Genomic DNA, 22766 nt, shown 5'->3' with positions numbered 1-22766 from the left:
TTCCCAACACAGCTATTGATCATGTTGCTAGCGACCTGCAAAAGTTCCGTATAAACCCGTGGACACCCCAAAAATGTTTGTCTCGGATGCTATGCAAATGGCCACAAGCAAAAGCATCGTGCTAGTGAAATGGAGACGGGAAGAGAACAAGAGACTCAAACCCTGTATTTCTTCATTCTGTGCGGGAATAGCAGGCTAGGGCTTTCAAAGTGATTGTATGTGTCTTTGAACAGGTTTTCTAAGATTTTTCCCCAGTCAATCGTACAAAGTACCCGGATGAGAAGCAGACGTGTATATTCACTGGGGCTGATCTCGGTCTGTCATCATCTGAGAGAAAAAATACTATAGCACAAATGCCAAAAAAGCCTTTTCCGTTTAATTTTCTGAATATAATCTCTCTCTCTCTCTGGCACACATAAAGAGAAAGTAAATTTAGATTCTTTCTTTTTTCATATTTCCTGCCACAACAACAATCTTTAACCAATAGAAGATGAACACACCTAGACAGTCCAAGCAGCCTTGCTTTCTAGAAGATATTGTCTTTCTTTTCTCCCTCTCCACCAATGCAATTCGTGTTCTCTATCGGACCGACCTCAGCTCTCTGCCCCAGAAACATACGGGTGCTCCACGTCGCTTCTCTCCGTTGCCCGGCTCTCCCGCAGTTACGCTGCCTGCGCCACCCTGGCAGGGAGAGGCCAATTAATTATCCTGTTTGTTCTGCAACAAATAAAGTGACCCGTGACCTCAACAATTTTTGCATTTGTTCCTGTGACTCAGCCCTGGTGTGTTAGCTTTATGTAACAGCCAACAATAACACATGACTCCAGTTTTAACAGAAAAACGAGCCACTTTCTCTTTTCAGACCCACACGAACACAGGGGATGTTTTTATCTGCTGCAGTGTAGGGGGAGATGCTTAGACACGAGCCATTCGGCCTGGCTCAGTCAGAAAACCGAGGATCTGATATGAAGCAATACAGTTGTATTTCCAAATGATACCTGATACCAGCAGCCAGGGACGGGGACGCTTCTAAATGTTTAATCCCAGCCGTGACGAAGTACTTTTATTTTCCAATGGGAGGGACCTACCATGGATCCTGCTTGAAAAAAAATCTCGGTAGAGAAATTCTGCTTCTGTCACTTCAACTCTTCTGCAATTATTGTTAGCCCTCGCTCCTCACAAAGGCATTTTCCTGAAGACAGATTAGGAGAAAACATATTTGTGAGCGTATGAACAGATTTTCTTCTTGTGATACATAACTTTGGCATGCAGTCAGGAAACGATGATAATCTTTTCCTCCATCTTCCCTTGCTAATGAAGAGAAACTGCCTCTGGGGTTAAGGACAAAAGGTGAACTCTCCCTGAACACAATTTACACCTGCTGAGCACATGATTTCGGGCATCTGAAATTCTTGTCTTGGCAGGTGTCCCAGGGACCAAGCCACATGCACGGTGACTTAGGAGGTAATATTTTCATCTAGACATTAAATAAAAAACAGACTCAAGAGGGATGAATTCTGTGATACTTCAAGGCACCTCATTTTTTCGCTTAACCTTGTAAAAAATCTTTCACTGTTCAAAGTTACGAAGACCAATCTTTACCGCCCAGTAACTAGGTTATAGACACAGTTGAAAAGGAACTCGGATGAAAAGACAGCTGTAGTCGAAAAGAAGCCTCATCAAGGGAGGAAAGACCAGCCCATCCCTCGTTTGTCGGTCGCTGCACCGTGAACATGTGGAGAACCTCCCCTGGAGAGGGAGACTGGTAGCTAAATGTGATCCCTACAACAATTTTCACTCATTCTTAGATTTCCCTTTTATGAGTAGCGCAGCGCTCTCATTTCCTACCCCCTTTAAGACTTTTGCTGGCTGTGAAGAGTTCCTGACACACAGAAGCGCTGGGGTGCAGAATGTGTTCACCTGGAAACTGGACGTAGACAGGTTTTACACTCATACACTGCCTTGTTTTGAATCAATCAAAAATTACCACACGTTGATGCCGACAACGCAGCCACATCTGGGTACACAACAGCCTTGAGGGGTGGGAGGGTAGGATATTGTCCCAGTTCTAATACATTGATGGTGCTGTTTTGAATATTTGTTAGAGACAAACAAAATAGCAACATTTAGTGCCATGTTAGTGCACATACACGAGATGGGTGTTCACATCTAGAACTTGGGTGTGTTGGATCATGCTGAAATTCACCACAAATTGCATTTAAATCCTTTTTTTTTTCCCTAGCCCAATTACTCTTCTTCCTTTCTCTCCCTCTCTCTCCAAAAAACCCTCTGAACCACACCCCCAGAAAACAATGAATCCACTTCTGGGGGTTTTTCCTTTCATTTTCAGTTCTTTCTGTTCGGCTGAGGCATTCTCATGGATCCTAAGCCTGAGTATCTATGGAGTGTGTTAATTCCAGCTGCCATTGGGATCTTACTTCCTTTTAAGAGCACTGTCATGTCTCCTAATGCGTCTGGGATAAAAAATGCTTCCAGCATGGGTGGCCTGAATATCACTTACTTTGCAAAACTTCTGAAATCCAACCCTTGCAGTTGTTTACTGACTTTAAAGGCCACCTAGAGAGCTGATAGCCACACATTATTATTGCAGCTTCCAATTTAGCTCATCTGGTTATATCTGACCCAAGAGGAAGGGATTAGGTTCCTAGGGCCTCCTCAGATGGGACCTGTCGCTGACATTTAGCTGGCTCTCGGGGGGCTGGAGCGTGCCCAAAGGACGCTGCAGGAGGGAGACGTGCCCCATCCCTCATGGCAGGAGCAGCCTGTTTTGCTGTGCCCGATACAGAACGCGCCTCATGCTGCCTGTACAGCATGTTGACTAAGCAGCGGGCACGGGAGAACAGTAATAAAAGCAGTTTCTGGGAGACAGCCAAGAAGCACAGTTAGAGCCACAGCTGATCCCTGCCTGCCTGGAAAGCAGGGAACCACGGACCGTACAGGGCGTGGGGTGCGCAGGGCCCTGCCCGCGTGACACCGACGGCATCCGGCAGCAGATACAGGCAGCGTGTGGGCAAAGACGGGCTTGTCATGGGCTTATGGGTATAAATAGTCACAAGATCAGCTCGTGGTTTGGTCCGGCAGGGCAAAGGAGATCCCAAACACTTGTGGAACCACAACTGCAGCGCACTAAGTACAGCCAGAAGTTCAGCAATGAGTTTTGGAGGGGCAGGAACATCCTGGCTTATTACTAACGTGTGTCTGGCTTTCTCACTGCAAAAGAAGCAACAGGCAGGAATCTCCAGATGATTAAAAAAAAAAAAAAAAGCAGCTGTGTTTGTCAGCTGTGTCCCTAGGAGCCTGGACCGTGGGAACCAGGATGAGAAACAAACAGAACCCTTAGAGAACATAACTCTTAGCAGCAGGTCTTCCAAGTCTTGTCACTTGGCATGACAGAAGAGAAAGTAGCAAGAACAATGAGGCTACACACACTGTCTCAAGGTATCACCCAGTCAGCAACTCACTGATCAGCCTTACACGCAAGTGCCCAGCAAAGTTCAAGACTGGAAACCTGCTATTTTGGAGAGGTAAATAATTGGAAAGCTTTCAGTTCAGGAAGCCCTCAATAAACAAGCCTGCATACCCTGTGCTGCAAAACCAAAGTGAGATTCACCCTGTCCCACCGCTTGTGCTGCAAGTTTTCCCTCGGTGACAGTATCACCCTCTGTGGGATCCATCAGCTGTGCCCCAGAGGGGTGGCTGTGCAGCCTGCCTGCAGGTGGAAAGTCTGGCTTCTGTGAAGACCTGCATTTACTGCTGAATTGGTAACAGTTTCAGACTGAAAGAGGATAGATATCAGGAAGAAATTCTTCACCATGAGGGTAGTGAGGCGCTGGCACAGGCTGCCCAGAGAGGCTGTGGCTGCCCCCTCCCTGGCAGGGCTCAAGGCCAGGCTGGATGGGGCTGGGAGCAACCTGCTCTGGTGGGAGGTGTCCCTGCCCAGGGCAGGGGTTTGGAACTGGGTGGGCTTTAAGGTCCCTTCCAGCTGAAACCGTTCTGTATGATTGTGCCAAGCCCACTAGAAATCGGGAGCTCAGCGGGGTTTTATGAGGGGTTTCAGTCAACGTCAGAGAGCTGGTAGCTGCTACCAAGCCACTGAGATGGCTCAACCAGCTTCGTGCCATACTATAAACACTGGAGAGGGCAACTAAAAAAGAAGATGAGATGTCACTACGTACTTTTTTTTTTTTTTTCCCCCCAAAGGTGGATCCTCCGGAGATTTCAGCATTTTTCTGCTCCAGCGTTTCCTCTGTGAATCATCCAGGTTATGAATATTACGGTGTTCAAACGAGCTGCCTCTACCCGGCCTAGCTTGGGCTGCGCGGGAGGGGGGGAGCCAGCCCCCGCGCAGCCCAAGCCGGAGGAGGGGCCGGGCTGGGCCGCGACGCCCCTAACTACAGACCGGGGCGGGAAGGCGGGAACAGGCCGCAGCGGCGGGGCCTACCGCGCTCTTCCCCAGCAGCACCGGCCTTGCCGCTCGGCCCCGGCCGCGGAGGGCAGGGCGGGGAGGCGGTGAAGGCGGAGCGGGGCTGGCTGGTTGCTGGAGGCGTGCCGCGGCCGGAGGAGGTGCGCAGGGAGCCGGCCACCGCCTCCCCCCCCCTCACCACTTCTCTTCCCGCCGGCCGGCGAGCAACGCGGAGAGGGGGAGGCGGGCTGGCCCTGGAGTAAGTGGCTTTTGGGGGGGTTTGTGAGGGGGAAGGGGGGTGGTTGTTCATGGGAGCGGCTTCCAGGGCTTCACACCTGGGCCCGGCTGCGGAGCGGGAGCGGTGGCCGCCTCCGGGGGTGACTTTGCGGGCTGCCGGGGGGGAGAGCCCGGCGGCGTGCTCTGCTGCGGGCAGGAGGGAGGGTTTCGGTGTGCGGTGCGGGCTGGACACGCGTGGTGTAACCTCGGGTTAAACGCTGAAGTTGCCTTTAGTATAAATCTCCAGCAAAAGCGCCCTTGCTGCCTCTCCAGATCTTACTTTTGCAAAGTGCGGTAGGGGCTTACCTCACCAAGGGCTCCCAGCACACCCCCCACCCCCCTTTTTTTATTTAAGCTTTTGGATGGAAAGAATGATCAAACAATTGAGCGTGTGCCGGATTTATGGAAGTAGTATAAAGTCCTTGGCGGCTGTCCTGTCTGCCTGTGTGCTGTCACCCTGCTCAGGGACTGAGCTCCCTGAGAGTGTCCTCATAAGGGGTCATACAGCCCCCCCCCCCCCTCTGTTTATGGTTAGCTGTTTGCACATGTGTAGGCATCTAGAGATAACAAATAGGTGGGGTCGCAGAGCTCTCCAACTAGATTTTCTTTCTCAGATAGAGCTGGTAAAATACAGCATCTCCTATTTTTTTAAAAAAATGTGAATTCCGGGCAAGGACTGGCATAGCTGTAGTTGCACTGAACTTTGGAAAATGCAAATGGTTACTTCTCACTTGCACCGAACATAGTCATGGGACTGTTTCAGGGTGAGAGCGTACCAGGGTAACAAGTAAGTCCTCAACTTTTTCGAGGTCTTATCTCTTCTAACCAATCCTTTCAGTACATGTTTGTAAGCGCATTACTACAGGGGAAGATAAAACGCATGTGTGCAGAGACTTGAGTTTAAAACGTCTGGCTTTACCACCTGCTGAACTTACTCTTTGCTGTAAACTGGTGGTAAAGGCACATTGAAAGCGAGGTCCTTTCCACTGGCTGCTGGAAGCGGGGGCTCTCCCTTCTCCGCTCTGAAGTGGTTGCACGTTCCTTCCCTGCCCTGCTCCTTGCCACCCTTCCAAAGGTCTCTTTCGTGCCGTAAGAGGCCCTCGTGCCAGCGAGCCAGGCCTGCTGCGGCCATGCTGAGCTTTCTCGAGGGGCGAAGGCATTGACTGTGCGGCAGCAGGAACATTTCACCGGGCACAGTCGGGTTCCATCTGGGTGCAGGACGGCTGTGGAGGTCAGGACTAGGTGCTTTTGGAGGCTTAGAGTGCCATGGGCATGTGAGTCTGTGACCACTACAGACTCTTGGCGTTTGTCTTCTCGCGTTTCTTGCGTCATGGCTAGGCTTCTCTGTGTGCCTGATTTTCATTCTTGGTGTCTACAGTCTGCTTCTGTACCGAGCTCTCTCCGAGCCGTGACTGCTGGTCTGCCATGGGGCGTCCACCCAGAAAGTTCCCCCGTGTGAGAGGTTTGCCCAAGCGTAGGTGTGCTGGCAGTGGCCCGAAGGCGCTGCAGTCCCTTTGTAAGATAATCTCCTGACCGTGGATCAGAAGCAAGCTTGGAGACGCAGCTGTCGGGAGCGTGGTGTATTTTTAATTGACATTAATTAGACCTTTTCGTTTTCTTGCTTACTCGTAGGTACGGTTCCTCAGAAATGTTTAGTGACGAGCAATGACTGGCAATTGGCTCGTAAAGACTCAATTTGCTGTTTCAAGGTCTTTAAGGGTTGATAGCTAAGGCCAAACCCAGTATTGGCTCTTCTGCAATAGCAGTAAGCAGAATATTATTAATTTTAATGTTAGACATTTACCAGTTTCATTTAGTCTAACTCTGGATGAAAGTTTTGAGTAGGCATCCATGTGCATGAAAAATTATACACACCTTGTATCTAATTTACAGTGTTACTTTTGTCATATATGTATGGATATACACTTCATTTTGCTTAATTCCGTGTGTGCACATGTGAGCGTGCACAGGAGCACAGTAATAATAATTTTGTGAGCTAGGCCCTTGTTACAGACTGTAATATTTTCTCTAGAGATCCATTTCTACCCAGTAATCTGTCACGAATAGATTTAGAAAGCTGGCTGGAGGTGGTTGATGTTCTAGGTTCAAAGGCCGTTAACACGAACCAGTTTCCCAAATGAAAGCTCCTACAGCTCCTTTCTGCTGCCTACTTTGTCTTCACACAAGTCTCTGCAAGCCTTAGCAAATGTTTAGAAGAAAGGTGCTTTTTCCACAGCCAGTCTGCAGTTGTTACTTTCTACTTTCACATGTAAATATCTTGATGGTTTCAAGAGGTGCGTTTGCATTTGCAAGCAGCTCTGTTAAGCCCAGCTTACTCTGGCCGTAGTGCTTGTTCACATGCTGGCCAGCAGGACGTAAAGAACTGTTTTGCCTTCTCTAAAATATACAGTCCTGTGCTGTGCTCAGTGGACACCAGAGGCCTGCTGGTCTAGGTGTATAAATCAGTTAATCTCCTGTTCATTGCGTGGCCTTCCAGTTGTAGTTGGAGCTTGCATTTCCCCGGGGATGAGCGTTGCCATTGCGGGGATGCCCCTGCAGCTGCTGGGAGCTCAGGAATGGGAGCAGAGGTCTGCTGGCAGGAGGGCACGGATAGTTGGGCACACGCCTGCCCCCTTCCTTGCTGGGCGTTCTCAGGAGGTGGGAAGGCCACTGGGGAGCTGGGCGCTGGGCAAAAAGGGCGATGAACGCGAAACCAGGACTGGAGGCTGGGAAAAAACTTGTGACACAGGAGGGTCAGCAGGGGGAAGGTCACCCTTTGAGGAAGGAGGGCCTCGTGTGCTTCAGCTGCTCGTAGGGTTGGTGGGTCCAGGCTGGAGCTGCTTGGAGGTGAGCAACGCGGAGCTCGGAGCACGGGGGCTGCGCTCTCGGCAGGAGCCACTTTGCTTCAGGGGCCCGCGGCAGCTGTGCTACAGCGCTGGCTAATGTGCGTTTGGCCCGTGTCTTCCAAAAGGCATTACTTTAGAAAACAACGTTTATTATGCAATGAACAAAGAATTTGTCATCCAAACCCTTCTATGGTATCACAGTGTGGCTTTTAGAATCATTCTGCGTCCCTCAATAGCTGCCTCTCAGCCAGGTTCCTGAGCGAACGTGTTGCTCTGTCTCAGAGGCATTTCCAAACGCCAGAGGAACTCACCCTGGCTTACATCCCAGCAATGCTGATGGAGCCCGGGTCGTCGTTTCTCTGCTGGCTGGGTACAAAGTCTTGGGCTGTGGATTCTGATTTCAAAATTATATTGACTGCCTGCCCCTCCTCTGGGGTTAGATTTGCATGTACTATCAGGTCTCAGTCTTTATTCCAATGCATAAAACTAGGCTGCTTCCTTGACACACCTTAGTAATCGCCTGATTTGTAGTTAATTTTTGAGCAGGTTCCTGTTTGTATGTGCAGGTCTGTGTCCAGTCTTGTAAGGAGCAAAACACCTTTTCTAATCTTTTCTCCTCTGGTGTTTGACTAGGGGCGGGGAAGAAAACCACAGGTGTAGTTCAGTGTTAGGATCAAGCTGACTTGGTAGACTGTCTAATCAAATAGCTGCATTAAATAAGGGGAATGAAGAATATCAGAAAAAAAAGGATGAACAGCTGTAAATTAACTGCGCCTGACAAGGACATTTCTTTCTCATTACCGTAGCTGGTTTATAGCATTTGCAAGTTTGTATTGTGTTACGGCTGGTATTAACCCCTGCTAACAGAGAAAGCAAGAACTGACTGTTTGAAGTACTTGAGCTCAAGACAGTATTGGCACAAGAACAGGGAGGTATGGGAATCACCCTGCGTACATGCCGTCAGTAATCAGGCCGGAGACTAGGTTTCCTGCTGCTTGGATGGCAGATTTTGAAGTAATCTTTCAGTAGGACAGGAGGGAATTGAAATACTTTTATCGTAAAGCTTGATAAATACATTATGGTGATTGTATGGCAGGAAAGCTCTAAATACTCGTGACCTCGGTGCTTCTCTGTATTCCTGTCAGTTCTTGGGTACAGTGCTTGGGACTGCAGCCATCGCTGTCTGTAAGCATTGCCTGGCTCTCAGAAACACGCTGCTTTCTCTGGCAAGAGTATTGCTGTCTGAAATCCCAAGGAAGGTTTACAAATCAGACTTTTCCCCTCATCATCCGTAAAACTTTTTTTGTAGGAGGGCAACAAAACAGAAGAAAAAGAAGTGGTTAGGTTAGAAGTGCAAATAGTGGAAAGAGAAGCCAAAAAAGTTTGTTCCTTGTAGGACACAGCTGAAAGCAGCTGGGGTATCATCTAATGCTGGGTGGGAAGGCTTTGGCACCTGGGCACAGAAAGCAAATTAAGTAGTTTGAAGCAGTGAGAGAAGGAATGAGGATCGTATGTCTGTTTTTTTTGCTTTGTTTTTCCTTGAATTTTGTGCATGACAAGTGCTGCAGCTACTTTTGGGCACGGTAGCTGAGCTAGTTGCCTGCACTAGAGCGTGGGAAGGATTTTCCCCATATGGTAAACGGCTGCTTTGCTTCCACTTATTAGTGCTGGGTGGCCCGCGGGGTGTTTGGGTGTGCAGGAACTTACAAATTTGTGATGTGGTCTGTGGCTGAAGGGCACTTATAACTCTGTGAGCTGTCTGGATCTTGTGGCTTAGGTTTCTGGGCTTGGTTGGTGAGGTAGTTCTTGAATAATTGCTTTAATTAAAGTGCTGTAACTTGTGTTGAAGAACATGAAGTAACCATCGGAGTCTGTAGGAGAGGATCGGGAGGATGGACTCTGCTGTGATGTGGCGGTCGACTTTTGTACCCCCTGGAACTCTTTCTTGGTGTGTGGCCTCAGCGTAGATCTGGCTTACAGCGATTACCTGTGGAAGTCAGGAGTGTGTGAGTCAGTGGCCCAGGCTGCTGCTGGTGGGGTACGTGACAAGCTTTGGTTGGCCTTCAAGGCGTGCTGCTCTGTTCTCTTGACTGCTGTCGTGGCTGGTTGGGTGACAGGCAGGGCAGCCCAGGAGGTCAGACCCCTATCAACTGAGGAGAGAGGTGCTTGGTGACTGTTGGGGGTGCTGCAGGGGAAGCATCTTCAGTTTTGGTTGGTTTAAGCTTCAATCCCTGGCTTTAAAGATGCTTACTTCAGTTAGTGCGGTCTAACATCCCGCCTAACCTAGTGTGTGTTTTTTAAAGGGCTGACGTGGTTAAGAAGAGAGACCTGGTGGATGATCTTGTTAAGGGGGGTGCTAACAGGGTTATTTTCTGCTTACACACCCTTTTTCCTGTTATTTGGCCACTTCCTGCATTGACACACTCTGCAACCTGCCAGTGCCACGCTCGCAGAATAGCACAGCTTTGAATGCTCCGGTTACCTAAGGGTGGCCTGTCTGACTGCTGTTCCGTGTGCCGTCAGTCACAGTGGCCACCTTTTAAGTAGTCCTGCAGGAGGGCTCAGAAGCTGGAGTGGAGGGAGCAGAGGATAGTGGCTGCAGTGGTTTGGAGAAGCAGAGGTGGTGCAAGACTCTCAGCTCAGCCCGGAGGGGCATCAGTCTGGGGCTCTCATCCTCCAAAACTTACCTGAGAAGCTTTTGGAAGGAATGAGAAAGATCGAATTAGACGATGCTGCTGTGCCAATGGCAAGTTATGCAAACTGTAGTGGTGATGATTATAAGTTTTCTATTTTTAAGTCTTCCATTGAGTGACTCACTTTATTAGATGTGTTCATTTAAAATGGAATGTGAAGCACCCAGGTTCCATGGTAATGGCCTCGTAAAGCACACAGATATACAACATAACAGATTGGATTTCTTCTCTTAATTTAACAGGTTTTGCGTCTCATACACCATGTCTGATGGCAGCATGCAGGGCGTCACACCCTCCTATTGCTAAGCTCTACAGTTTGTATCCATCTGTCTCTTCACTTTTGCTAAAGTAGTCATCTTCTTTGATCTCTAGCTCGCAATTCTGGGTCTAAATCTTCCACCGTTCCCCTTCCCTCCCTCTTCCCTCATTCCTCTCATTCTTTCCCCCAACTTTGGCCCTGCGCTGCTTAGATCCAGCCCGATACCGTAATAATTAGAAGGCATTTGAGCACAGAAATGCCGACGATTGCAGCACTCCCTTTTCTGTCACCCGGCCTCCTCGGGTGGGAGTGGGTTACACAACTCAACGTAAGATCCAGCCAACAGTCTTGCAGCTGCCTGGGCTGGGCATTACGGGAAATAAAGCAAGTCACTCCTCGGATTTGTAGCAGCCTGAGGAGAGCTGCAGGGTGGCGGAGGCTTGTCGTGTGGGGCGCGCTGTGCAGAAGCATCCACTGAGGACGGGTGTTGAAATCCCTTCTTTCAGAACCAGGCTGTAAGTCGCGCTTTGTGCGCTCGTGGGGCTGACGGCGCAGCAGGAGACCCCCGCATTTAGGTGTGCGAGCTGGGAGGTGGAGCCCTTGCCCATGGTGCAGGGGGTCTGGGGCCTGTCAGCTTGTGAGGTTCACCCGGGACCTCACCAGGGCAGGGTCACTGGTCACCAGCCTGGACTGGAGTGGGACCTTCCTGCGGGAGTGACTGTTGCTGCTGCCTTGCGTCCAAGCGAGTGCGACCCTGGGTGGCTGGTTGAGAAACACCCTGTGGGAGGGAGTGGTTCCTGCCCTGACGACAGTCTATAGGAACTTCTTTAACTTTCGGAAACTGAAAGCATGAGGTTGTCCTGATAAGTTGTTTGTGTAGTTCCCATTTCATGTAGACTTTTTTTTTTTTTTCCCCCCCTTTGTGTTTCCTTTCAAGTTTAGAGTCTGTTTCTTCTTGTCAGGGATCCTTTGATAGCTAGAAGTTTGAGCTAATGTCCCTGGGAATCTTTACCAATAGTCGTCTGGTTCTCTGAGAAGTGGGTTATTTCACTCTTTGGACAGATCACGCTGCACACCTACCCAAACCTTGCGGCATGCTGCTGGCTCCTCCTGAGCCAGTCAAGGGCTCCTTGCCCTGGCCAGAGCTTGTTCCAGAGCCTGGTGGGGACTTCAGCCCACCCTGAATCGAGGGCATGGGTCCTAAGGGTGCCATTTATGACCTGTATCAAAACTAAGGATAAGGCTTAACATGCAGATTTACAGATGGCACTTGCAGTGTTAAAGCTCTGTACAGTGTTTGAGCCGTTTTTGATGGTGACTCAAAATATTTGTGTTAGGGAAAGATGACTGTTTTCTGACTGCATCGCTTCTCATGCTGTTTGCAATTATAATTTTAACTGAAATAAAATTCAGTTTCCATCACCAGCTATTGATCTCAGCTTGGAAGAGGGTCAAGTTTTATTAGCTACTTAGAAAAGATGGGGCGCTTTAAGTGTAGGCCCTTCTCTGTATACGTAGCACTCTGTGCACAGCCTTTGTGGTAGCTGTGGGCTGCATTCTTCCCCCTTTCACCTTCTATGCTCTGGTTTTTCCTGCTTGGTGCTGACAGTAGCCTGTAGCAGCCCTTCTGGGACAGAACCCGAGGAAGAAGCCCCCAGGTGTGCGTTTGGAGCGCCTCCGATTTCTCTTTGGCTGTGTGCACACCGGGGCCGTGTTTAGGCTGTCCTCCTGCCCCGAGGAGACCTTGTTGCGTGCCATTCCCCACATGCAATGCAGTTCACCTCAGAAAGAAGCTGGAGCATTTGGGCAGGGAGGAGTTGCTCTATGCCCTAGCAGGGCCCCGCTGAAGAGCCTGGGGCAGAGCCTCAGCCTGGCACATACAGACCGAGTCTCTGCTGGGGGCTTGCCTGGGGCTCTGCCTGCCCGCGGTACCTGCTAGTGCCCAGGCTCACTTCAGCCTGACCCAAATACCGCTGCTCATACAGGCTCGTGGGTTCCCAGGGTGAAATTGAGATGTTCTAGGTGTGAAACACCGTCTGTAGGCTTGAATGCCTGTCTAGCTTCGTGTTAGAGTGGCTTACGTTAAGCTGTATTTTCCTTTCTGTCCCTGAATACTTCTCTTCTGACGGTGTGCAAGATTTATGTGGCAATTTGAGCAGCTGGTCTCCTGGGAGTGTTCCTTTCTCCGGGGAATTGCATGTAGTCCGGCTACTGGCTCCGAGTAGAGCTAATGACACAGGTAGCCGGCTGTCGGGCAAGCAGAGGGTAGCGCCTCACCGACAGCTGGGGCTGGAGATCCCCCCTGCCCAGAGGGCGCTGCCGCTTGCTTTATGTTCTGTATGTTACCTTGCATGATGAAAGGGGCAAAACTGCTGTCTGTGGCGTACCTGGTTTCACTTCAGCGCCATTAGGACAGCTGCGTCCCAGTGAGACTGGGGTAAGCTCCCACTGCAGGAGCGATCCCGAGCCCTGTTCCCTGTGTGCCCGCACCTTCCCACCCGCCGCGGCAGTGCCCGCAGCAGCGCCCTTGGTGTCGGCTGCCTTGCCTGAACAGGTTGTGTAGCCGAAAGGCTTGTCACAGCTCTGCGGGTGTTGTTACCTGTGCAGTGCCAACAGGGTGCTCGGTAGTGGGGGGGAAGTTACGGGGCACTCGGGGCCAGTTGGAACCGTATGTGGGCAACAGCCCTTGGGTCTGAGGATGTGGAACCGGCAGCAGAGGGGAGCGCCGCTCGGCTCCCCGGCCTGATCGTCCTTTGGGTTATTGCTTTGCCGCTTTGGAAGCGGCTTCTCCACCGCTGCGCCCTCCAGCCTGGTGCATAGGTACGCTCCGGTCTTTCCTCTCCCCCCCCCCCCTCGCTGTCCGTACTCTTTGTGCCCGGCTTCGTGTGGGGAAGGCAGCGCGGGGGGCGGTGGGAGCGGACGGGTGGGCAGCAGGTCTTCCAGCTCCCTGGGCCCAAGTGACTGCCCCGGCGGAGCGTCAGCGCTTCCAGGTGGCCGCAGAGCTCTGCAGGCTGCTGCTGCTCTGGGCTGCCTGTGCTGGGCTCTGGAGGGTGCGGAGCTTCGCTGGGAGGCATCTGAAGGAGGACGAGGTTAGTGTGCTAAAAGACCAGGGCAGATAGACACCATTCTCAAGACTTTGTATCTCAGCCAGAGTTTTCAAGAAACCAATTTTGAGTTGAACTTTCATTGGATTTTGATAGTCATTTAACTTCTGAAGACTGACACTATTTATACATAAGAAGGAATGTTTACTGCGTGCAATTGGCAGTGGAGTTTGTTGGGTTCCTGGTAGAGATTTTTGTAGAGGAAACTGTTAAATAAAAGCTGTTTGCTTGCCTCTGTAGTGTTGTGTCAGAGCTGGTGACAGATGCTTCAGAGTTTTCTGGATCAAAGTAGGCATTGGGGGAGCATGGGGGCTTTTGTTGTTTTTGCTGTTTGTCTGGTTAAATGAATTCTGTTACCTGGAAGAACTGGTGTTTATCCTAGTTAATGGAGGAGAACCTGTGGCATCCATAGCAAACTGTTGCCTGTCAGCACCCGTGAGCACCACAGTCGGGCAGGGGCTGTGAAAGGTGCAGTGGGAGGTTCGTAGGAGGTGGCACGGGGAGCTCCTTCAGCTGACGCTGCTGCGACGGAGACCTTGGGTCTGTGCCTGCTGTTTGCAGAGGCCTGGTGGGAGGTGGAGATGTGGCGCTCTTGAGTGGAAAGAGCAACTGCAATACTGGTCGTTATCTAACTCCCAGCACTGGCCCAGTACAGCTTTCCTCGGTATGTGAGCATGTTCTGTTTAAGGGTTTTCTTAACAAAGTTATCAGAAGAACAGATGTTTCAAACTACTGAAAAATTCTGTGAGGCGCTCTGTGTAACTCAGGGTTGTGGTGAGTGTTGCGTTTATTTCCCCTGCTTGCTTCAGTAACTTTGGGCAGCGTTGTTGTACAAACAAGTTAGAAATCTACACACAGCTTTGGGGGAATTTGTGCTTCTTTCTTCATATGTGCAATGGTATTTCTAGTGTGAGTCACAGTGAGGGAAACTTTAGATTTAGGTTAATGCAGTAAGGATTTCTTAACCCGTAACTAAAGATGTAAAGGTCAAATAGCTGTGTTATTGCTTCAGTTTTAAAAATTTCTGTTTTTTTTTTTTTTTCAGAAGTGCTGATAAAATGCTAGTTAAAAAGGCAGTAGAACATGCAGTCCTAAGATCATGATTTCCTTGTTTTAAAAACAAAAATAAATGACTTCCAAAGCTGTCTGGGAAACTGCATTTTTAAAGCCAGCTGGTGTAGGCGATGATGGCTGAGACTCTTAGTCCGTGGTTTGTATACTTTGTGCTGCTCTCGTTCAGTCCTACTCGATGGAAACGTGACAGTTTAACTCTGGTGGGTATGTACCCGCTCTTTGAAATGACGTCTCGGAAAGGTTTAAAGGGGCCAGGGGAGGAGAAGCCAGGACTAGTGCCAGCGGCTGCCCGGGCTCTGCAGCTGCCCCTCCGGGCTGGGTGGGCGGTGGGTGAGGGTGCGGTGCTGCGGGGTGGGAGGTGGGGTGCTCAGCGCTTGGCTAGCAGCCTGCGGGGCCGTGCGTGCCGTCTCACGCCAGCCGCTGAGCCGTGGCTCCCGATGAGTTTGGTCATAGTTAACGAACTGGTGAAGTAGTTGTCCAGGGATAAGTAGGGATTTGAGCTTCAGGCACCACCATTTCCTACTGAACTTGGTGAAACGTGGGATACGCTTCCGTTTGTTTTCTGGAAGAGCAGTATCCCTGCAGACGTGTAAGCCAGCTTGTTGGAAGATGCTAGTTTGTTCTTTTTCGACTCCCTTGGATTCTAGAGCATATTGTGTTCCCAGAACAGGCACTTGCAAAGGTTTCATACTCCTACTTGAAGGGACTCCTTTGCTGGTGCACCAGGTGTGTGAAACGACTCCAGGACTGCCGCCGGTTTGCAGCCTGCGAGATGCGCTGTTACTGCAGCGACCTGAAGAAACCTTGCGGTGGAAGCGTGTAGTACAGAGAGTGCTTGGGTGATGGGCTTGTGTTCACCGTCACCGCATGCTCCGTGGGGCTGCAGATGGTGTGCGAGGTGATGCTGAGGGTCTCAGTTCTTGTGTTTCGCAGGAGGTGCCAAGTGGGGTGATGTGGTTTCCAGCTGCTGTTTCAGTTCTCACGTAGTGCTGGATTTCATGTTGTGTTGTGACTTCATGACTATCCATAGGCATTTTCAGGTGTGTAGAGGTGATCTTACAAAAGCTTGTCCTAACAGATTTCGGGTGGTAGGTTTAGCCGATGGTTGGGTTTTACTTTTGAGTTTGGGGGAGGGCTGATAAGCCTACAGGATGGGGTCTGATCCTGAGGCACTCTGCTCCTGAGGTAGGAAGTTTCTCAGATTGCCCAAATCCCGGTGTGTGAGACCTGCGCCAGACCGATGGGCACGACACTCTGCAGGCGACAGGCCGGTGTCCCAGCGTACGTGGCTGTCCCACGAGCTGCCGGTGCCGTGGCCGTACCCTTGGCAGGTCCCCCATGGGCAGCCTTCCTCGCTGGGCGCTTGCCCTCCCCTTGCAGCGGGTGCGATGCAGCTGGGCAGCGACCGCAGACCCGACTGGGAGCCTCGCGCCGCTTGGGAGCTGGGTCGGGGAGAGGCAGCCGCCCTGCGGTGCCGGGGTGGCCACGGCAGCGTGCCAGCCCGGCTGGCTGGGGTGGATGGCCCCGGCACGGCGCGCTTCCCCGTGCTGCGTACAGGTGGAGGTGCGGCTGCTGGCTGGTGCCGGCGGCAGGTCCGAGACCTCCGACTCAGCGCTTCCTCCCTGTTGGCGTAGCTGTTGAGGGCAGGCCTCGGCAGTAACTCCCCTTTCAGAAACGTCCCTTGCTGGGGGGGTTTTGCTGTCTGCTGCCTTCCCCTTTTACTCCTCCCTGTCATAAAGCAAAGATGAGGTTGGTCTTTTTTGAGACCGAAGCATGAAGTAATGGAAAATGTGGTACTCCACGTGCATATGAGGGTTGTTACGGTGGGAAACTTCAACAGTGCGTGTGCTGCTTTTCAGAAAAACTGGTGGGAAGCTGCAAGTCTTGGCCTTTTGTACAACAGTCACTCGCCTCTGGTGCGTACGTACAACATCTGTCCATTGAACGTTTGCCTACAGCAGTGGTGTGTGGGGTTTCCCCACGCACTGAGTGTGCTGCGAGCAAAGTGCACAGGGAATGAAGGATCTGTAACACCTCAAAAATGAAGTTTTCTGGTTTGGCTCGTGTCTTAAACATGTTTGCTGTATTTTTTTAAGAAGAAAGAACAGTTATGCTAGCTGGAAGAACTAATAGGAGAAAATAGAAGACCTGCGTACAGACGTATAGTAATATACAGTATTTCATGTTTAATTGTATTTATAAGGCCAAAGAAATAACTGTTCAGTTGAAAGTACTGCGCTGCAAACCTTGACAAGAAAGCTGCAGGCTGCCAAAAGCAGTGGTTTGTAGCCCGGCCTGGTGTGTTTGGGCTCGGGTGGGCAGCAGGCGCGGAGGGAGGGTGGCAAAGCCTCTCGATCATCAGGTGCGCGGTGAGGTGCCGTGCCGGAGCTGCGCCAGACCAGGGCGGCGGGGGTGGCCCGCGGGGCCTCACCAGGGGACGGAGGCGAGAGCTGGGCCCCCCCGGCCAGCCTTCGGGTGAGGCTGCCGGGGCCCCGGGGATGGAGAGCCGCCACGGCTCCCTGCTCCTGGCCCGGGGCTGCTCCTGCTGTGTTGTGAGTCCGCTGGCGTGCCGGTGTTGGCGCGGGGCCGTGCGCGTCGCCTGCTTCTGCTTTAAGCCTTAACGGCGCTCAGCCTCTCGTGTGGAGGCTGCTGGGTGAATCTGGGGCTTGGACAAAGACGTCTGCATCACCGGAGGGCTTGGAGTGCTGACGGGGGTCCTTCAGCCTTGATGTATGTCGCTTCTAATGCGACGCGAGCTGCCGCCGTCCCGGGAAGATGGATTAGGTTGTGCCTGCTTAAGATTCAGGTCAGTTCCATGCAAATTTTTCATTCAGTATCCGAACACTGGGTCCTTTAAGAATTTGCCTGACCCACATAGGGCTGGTTTGAAACCCTCTGTAGCTAGACAATGAAGTTCCGCGCTTATTTCAAGCCACTCAGTCTTGTCCACCATTTCTGCTGCTGCTTCTCACCGGAGGACCTGCTTCCTGACCAGCAGCGCAGCGCTTCTTCACCGCTCGGGTAGGACAAGCTTTGCTGGTAGACAGCGAACAGAGGGTCGTAGTTCCTGGCTGGAAAGCAAGATGGAGTGCTGTCAGGCAAATGTGATTGTAGAAGGAGTTTGGTGGGCCAGGAGGGTAGCGAAAGGTGATCTTGTCAAGCCGATCGGCTGTTGTGTTGGGTAAGGATTTGGTGGCCGTCTGGCTGATGCCGGGGTGTTCTCGTTCTGTTTCTGCTGCGGTATGGTAAGTGCTTGTGACGTTTGCAAGTACTGAGAGGTTAAGTGGGGGGCGCTGTACTTGCCTACTTGTGTATCTGGAGGCTCTTTTGTCGTTCAGCTTTCACAGCAAGCACCAGAGCACCCAGCTTGCCTCTTCTAGGCTTTGTTTAGAAATTATTAATATTGCAATGAAAATCGCTAATTAATATATGGTTACCCAAAGTTGCAACTTGTCACACCATTGCCATTAGTTTCTACAAATGGTCTATTTGGGGTAGCCTAGATTCTAACATGGTAAAACCACCTATTAATTTTTATCTTCTTTTCTTACAGTAAAAAATGGCATTTCAGAAGGCAGTGAAAGGAACTGCTCTCATTGGAGGAGGTGCCATAGCAACAGTTTTTGGCCTCTCTCAATTTTCTCAGTATAGAAACAAACACGTAAGTATTAATTATGATTTCTGATAAAATATGAAACTTAAAATCTGTTTGAGCGTATGTTAGGCTTATAGGAATAGTTTTGTTTGGGAAGGAATGCCAAGAGCCTCTCAGCTTGATTTGGTAGGTGCTAATCTGGAGGATGGCATTAAACCCTGTTTCACTACTGTAGGTCTTTAACCAGTGGGGAAGTGTGGTTCCTGTAAATCACTTTTCATGTTTCAAAAATGACCTTTGTGTACCACTGGGGATTGTACTTAGTTGCAGGAGGACTGGAAAGTGCTGATGGAAATATAAGCACTAAGTAGAGTTCGAAGAGTGTTTTCAAATGTAGAAGCTTGAAGAGAAACCACTAGCACTACCTCTGAAAATCTCAGCTTCAAAACAGTCGTGGTGCCAGCTCTCGTTCGGGTCAAAAAGCTAAAAACTCTTTGAGGAAGGGGTCTGTGCTGCAGAAGTCAGTTGTGAGGCTCGTGTTGTTTCTGGTGGGCACTGGCCTCTGGCTGGGTGGGCCCAGCCTCGACACTGGTGAGCTCGAGGCCCGGCTCGGTGCAGGCTCCCAGGTAGCCAAGGCCCACGGGCAGAATAAATTCCCCGAGCAGTGAAGGGTGATGTGGGGGACTTGCTGTTAAAGTAAAGCGGTGGTGGCAGGAAGAGGTGTGGTAGGTGCCAGTGTCAGTTGGTGTGTTGGTTCTTGCCGCTGTGGAGAACAGATTTCGTGGGCATTATCCACTCCTCACGGCAGAGCCGCGGGCACCGTGCTCTTCGCCTCGCTTCTCCGTGCAGAAGCCGGGGAGGAATCAGTAAAAGGAACGTGAGTTGTGGGCTGGTTTTAGGCAGAGCTGGTGTGGATCGACAGCTGCTCTTTGTCCTGAAGCAAATCAATGCCCCCTGGTTTAGTGCAGTTGTGCTGTGCTGCCGAGTTCTATGAAACAACCACGTCTGGGCTTGTAGATGCGTATAAGGGAACGTGTCTTCTGATCTTGTGTTAAACGCGGGCGGTGAGGCTGGCACTTCGCGTTTGGCCAAAAATATTTGCAATCGGTGTTCTGTAAAATGGATGAAGTAGGTGTAGGCAGAGCTCCATCCCATTATGCTTCAGTCTGGGTTTGGAAAAAGCTTAAGCCCAAGTACCTCCTCCTTCCCTTGCGATGGTATTGGTCCGAGCAGCTAGGTGAGCAGGTGCTCATTTCGCGTGCTGTTTGCTGCTTCTCGCCTCAGCAATGCAATCAGTCAGCTCTTCATCGAGACAAGCTGTTACTCTGGGAACTGCTTGAGTTACCACACGTTTACTATAAGTTGCCATTCAAATTGGGGAAACTGAAAATAGGAGCAGAAGTGGATCTTAATGGGCTAGTTGAAGGTGAAACAGTGGGTGATGGGAGACCGCCTTCACTGAGCTCCGTGAAGGTGTGTATTACGGCTGAATAAATGATCATCTGAATCTTCTGGCTGTTTCTATGGGGAGGAGGAGTAGCAGCTGAGGGACTGGTGAAGCAAGTGAGATGAGTCATTTCTGGGGAACCTAGCTGGAAAATGGATAAGCCAGGATCCTTATGGCTTCAGAAAAAATGTTGCAGAAAATAAAACCTAGCATTTAAAGTGAGCTTCCCGTTGGGCTGCCTGTCTTGCACCTAGCTGATAATACTGTTCCTAACTCTCTCTGGAGTCTTTATCACAGGATTTTACACTCTGGCTTCATTACTGTCAGAAATAGCAGCTTCAAATTTTAGGACTGTTAAGTAAGAGAAGGAGTTGGAAGGGAAAAGCGATCTGGATAGCTCACTTGTTGTAGATGCGGTCTTCCAGAATTCAGGGAATTCCTATTTTTCTGGGAATGGATGGCCGTTATTAATTTCCAGAGACAGATTAAAACCCAAAGTTTTACAGAAGATGGTCATGGTGTGAAAGGGAAATAACCGCTTGTCCCCCAATATTTTAAACCCGTTGTGTAGGATCAGTCTACGAAGGCTCTGAAAATTTCCAGCATATGTGTAAGCAAACGGATCTGTCAAGTGAACAGCGTGTTGTTTTCGTGTTGTACCAACTTGCACATCTCCCACGTGATGTCCCTTAAAGCTGCTGCCTTAAACACCTAATATAGGGCAGCAGGTGGAACATAACTGGAGGGATTGACACAAAGGAGGACAGTCCATTTGTCGTGTTGACATATCTAAGCTGTGGGCATGTCCCCCAGCCCAAGTGTCCTCTTTTTAATAATGCCTGCCAATCAAATATATGCTAGGGCAAAGATCTTGTCTTCCTGTGCCAGAGAAGGATATTGCCCCAAGATGTGCACTAATTGGCTACACATTGTAGGAAATCTGTTGTTATTTCAAGAGCAGAATCCGTCACAGAAGAAGACAGGAATAAAATGCTCCGGTTTTTTACGCATGTTGGTATTGGTTCACTCAGTGACCGGGTGTCTGTGCCGTGGCTGGCACCCTGGAGACAGGGGCACCCGGTTACAGAATAAACCCCTCGGCTGGCTAGTAATCCTGAACACACGGTCTAGTTGATCTGTCTTCCTTTGTTTTCTGTGGTCACTCAGCTGGTGTTCCCTGTTTCTGTGAAACTTGGCTGTCCCAGGTCGTTCAAAGGGAGGAGCTGGAGGGTGGCGAGCTTCTGACCCTTGCGAATGGGTGGGAGGTCATTTGGATTTGTTAGTCGAGCGTACCAGTGGGTGGTTTGTCTGCTGAAAGGGAGAGTATTGGCAGCTTCCGATGGTGAAATTTAAGTTGCCCTTGCTAGGTTTGAGGGTCCAAGCCTAACGGTGAGGGGCATGGCAGAGCTGGCACGGTTAACCTCGCCTGCCTGGGAACGCTGTACAGCGCGTGCACCTTGGGCATCAACCACTCCTTTGATGCAGGTCTGTCCTGGTTTTCAAGATGTTTATCCCAACTTCTTTTTCTATACACACACACACACGTCCTGACATTTTGGAGCACGTCTCTGCAGCAGCAGTTGGGGCAATATAACCCGAGAATGTGGATCTGCATATGGCGTAGGCAGTGAACTGCCCTCGTTGGGGGTTGGGTTTTTTGACAGCACACGGTTCCTGCGGAGCAAAGGGAGGATGGGAACACGTGTTGACATGACAGAACTGTTGGTGAATTTAACTCATAAGCTGATAGATGAGGATTGCACTTCTGTGTCTTTTATAGTAACCTGGTCACTGGGATATTTACTGAATTAATAAGATGGGTTAGCTTGATGCTGTGGGTAAGGGAGTAAGTAGGAATGACACTAATTCAAGCAAAACCTCTTTCAGTAAACACACAGAAGTGGTTCTTTCATATTGAATAACCGTTACCCTTAAGGAAGCTGGTCAGGCTTTCTGTGCAGCCTTACTGGCTTAGGCTGTTGAGGGCAAAAACCTGACAAGGAGGCTTTGGGTTAGATTAAAAAGGAGAACCGTTTTCTGGAGAGAAGGAGACAGCTGGGGAGCTCTTCACAGCAGGTTGTGCAGAGGTCTGAAGAAACTAGTCCCTCCAGGTAAAGCAAAAGTGAGCATAGGCTTACGTTTGTTTTCAGTGCTACCACTGTAAATGGATTTCATCTTAAACAATACAGGAACTCTCAAATCCGTGTACGCTGCATTGACTACCAGTCAGAAGCTCCTGAAGAGAATTGCATCTGAGATGAAGCTGGACCCCTCTTGAGACATAAAATACACAGGCTATGTACATAATTGATTGATTTGGCCTCAGATATTCAGATAGCTGAATGGCAAAGGTGATACAGCCAGCCATTGCCCCCCTCTTCGAGTAATCGTTAAGGGAAAAGCACTGCTTTGTGTTAGAGTTGTAAGACATCTCTGTCCTTTCCTGACTAAGCCCACCAGGCAATCCTCCTCTCTCTGCTGTGTAAGTACGTTGTTGGTCAGGAGGAATTGCTCATCAAGGTGAATCTGATAGAGTGTGATCACAGATCATGCATCGGGGCCTGCTTTGGGGTTTTTTTTAATGACTTTTTTTTTTTTTTAATGAATAAGGATGATGAATTTGACTCTGCAAACCTACCTGGAGATTTACGTTAGCCAATTAACAAGAATGCTTGCTTATGGATTACTAGATCACTTTATAACTTCATGATTAAATTCAAACTGCCAAACTGAATTTCTTCTCGCTAAGTGTGTAATCAAAACCATTCAAGGAACTCTTGCCTGAGAAATTGTAGATATAAACAGCAATTGCTTATTTCAGTAAACATACTTGTTCACTGCCAAACTAATCACGTTATTGCAGATGGAATCCCTGTATGCAGCTTTTCTTCACTCTCGCATTTAATTGACAGCAAGATGAATCATATCTATATCAGTTCCTGGTGCACTAATGGCTCACGTTGCAGGGCTAATCTGTATGCCTTCGCTATGCCAGTGGCTATCTGCGCGGGACTCTGGTCTGTGTTTTACTACAAGCCATTTGTTGTAC

General features: G+C 50.0%; 1 protein-coding gene across 1 annotated transcript in view; it reads left to right on the top strand.

Annotated features, from left to right (window-relative positions):
- Nucleotides 1-4633: 4633 nt before the first annotated feature.
- Nucleotides 4634-22766, top strand: part of GPD2 (glycerol-3-phosphate dehydrogenase 2) — a 59801-nt gene continuing 41668 nt past the window's right edge. The window contains exons 1-2 of the mRNA XM_086465453.1: nt 4634-4682; nt 18229-18336. Coding sequence (XP_086321579.1) covers nt 18235-18336 — 102 coding nt within the window. The 5' untranslated portion in view covers nt 4634-4682; nt 18229-18234. The remainder of the gene's footprint in view (nt 4683-18228; nt 18337-22766) is intronic.

The sequence above is a fragment of the Leptosomus discolor genome, chromosome 5 (assembly GCF_034619465.1).
Source record: "Leptosomus discolor isolate bLepDis1 chromosome 5, bLepDis1.hap2, whole genome shotgun sequence".
In the NCBI taxonomy this organism is placed as follows: Eukaryota; Metazoa; Chordata; class Aves; order Leptosomiformes; family Leptosomidae; genus Leptosomus; species Leptosomus discolor.
Note: the sequence above shows the minus strand (reverse complement) of the source record. Positions and strands in the feature narration are given on the sequence as shown.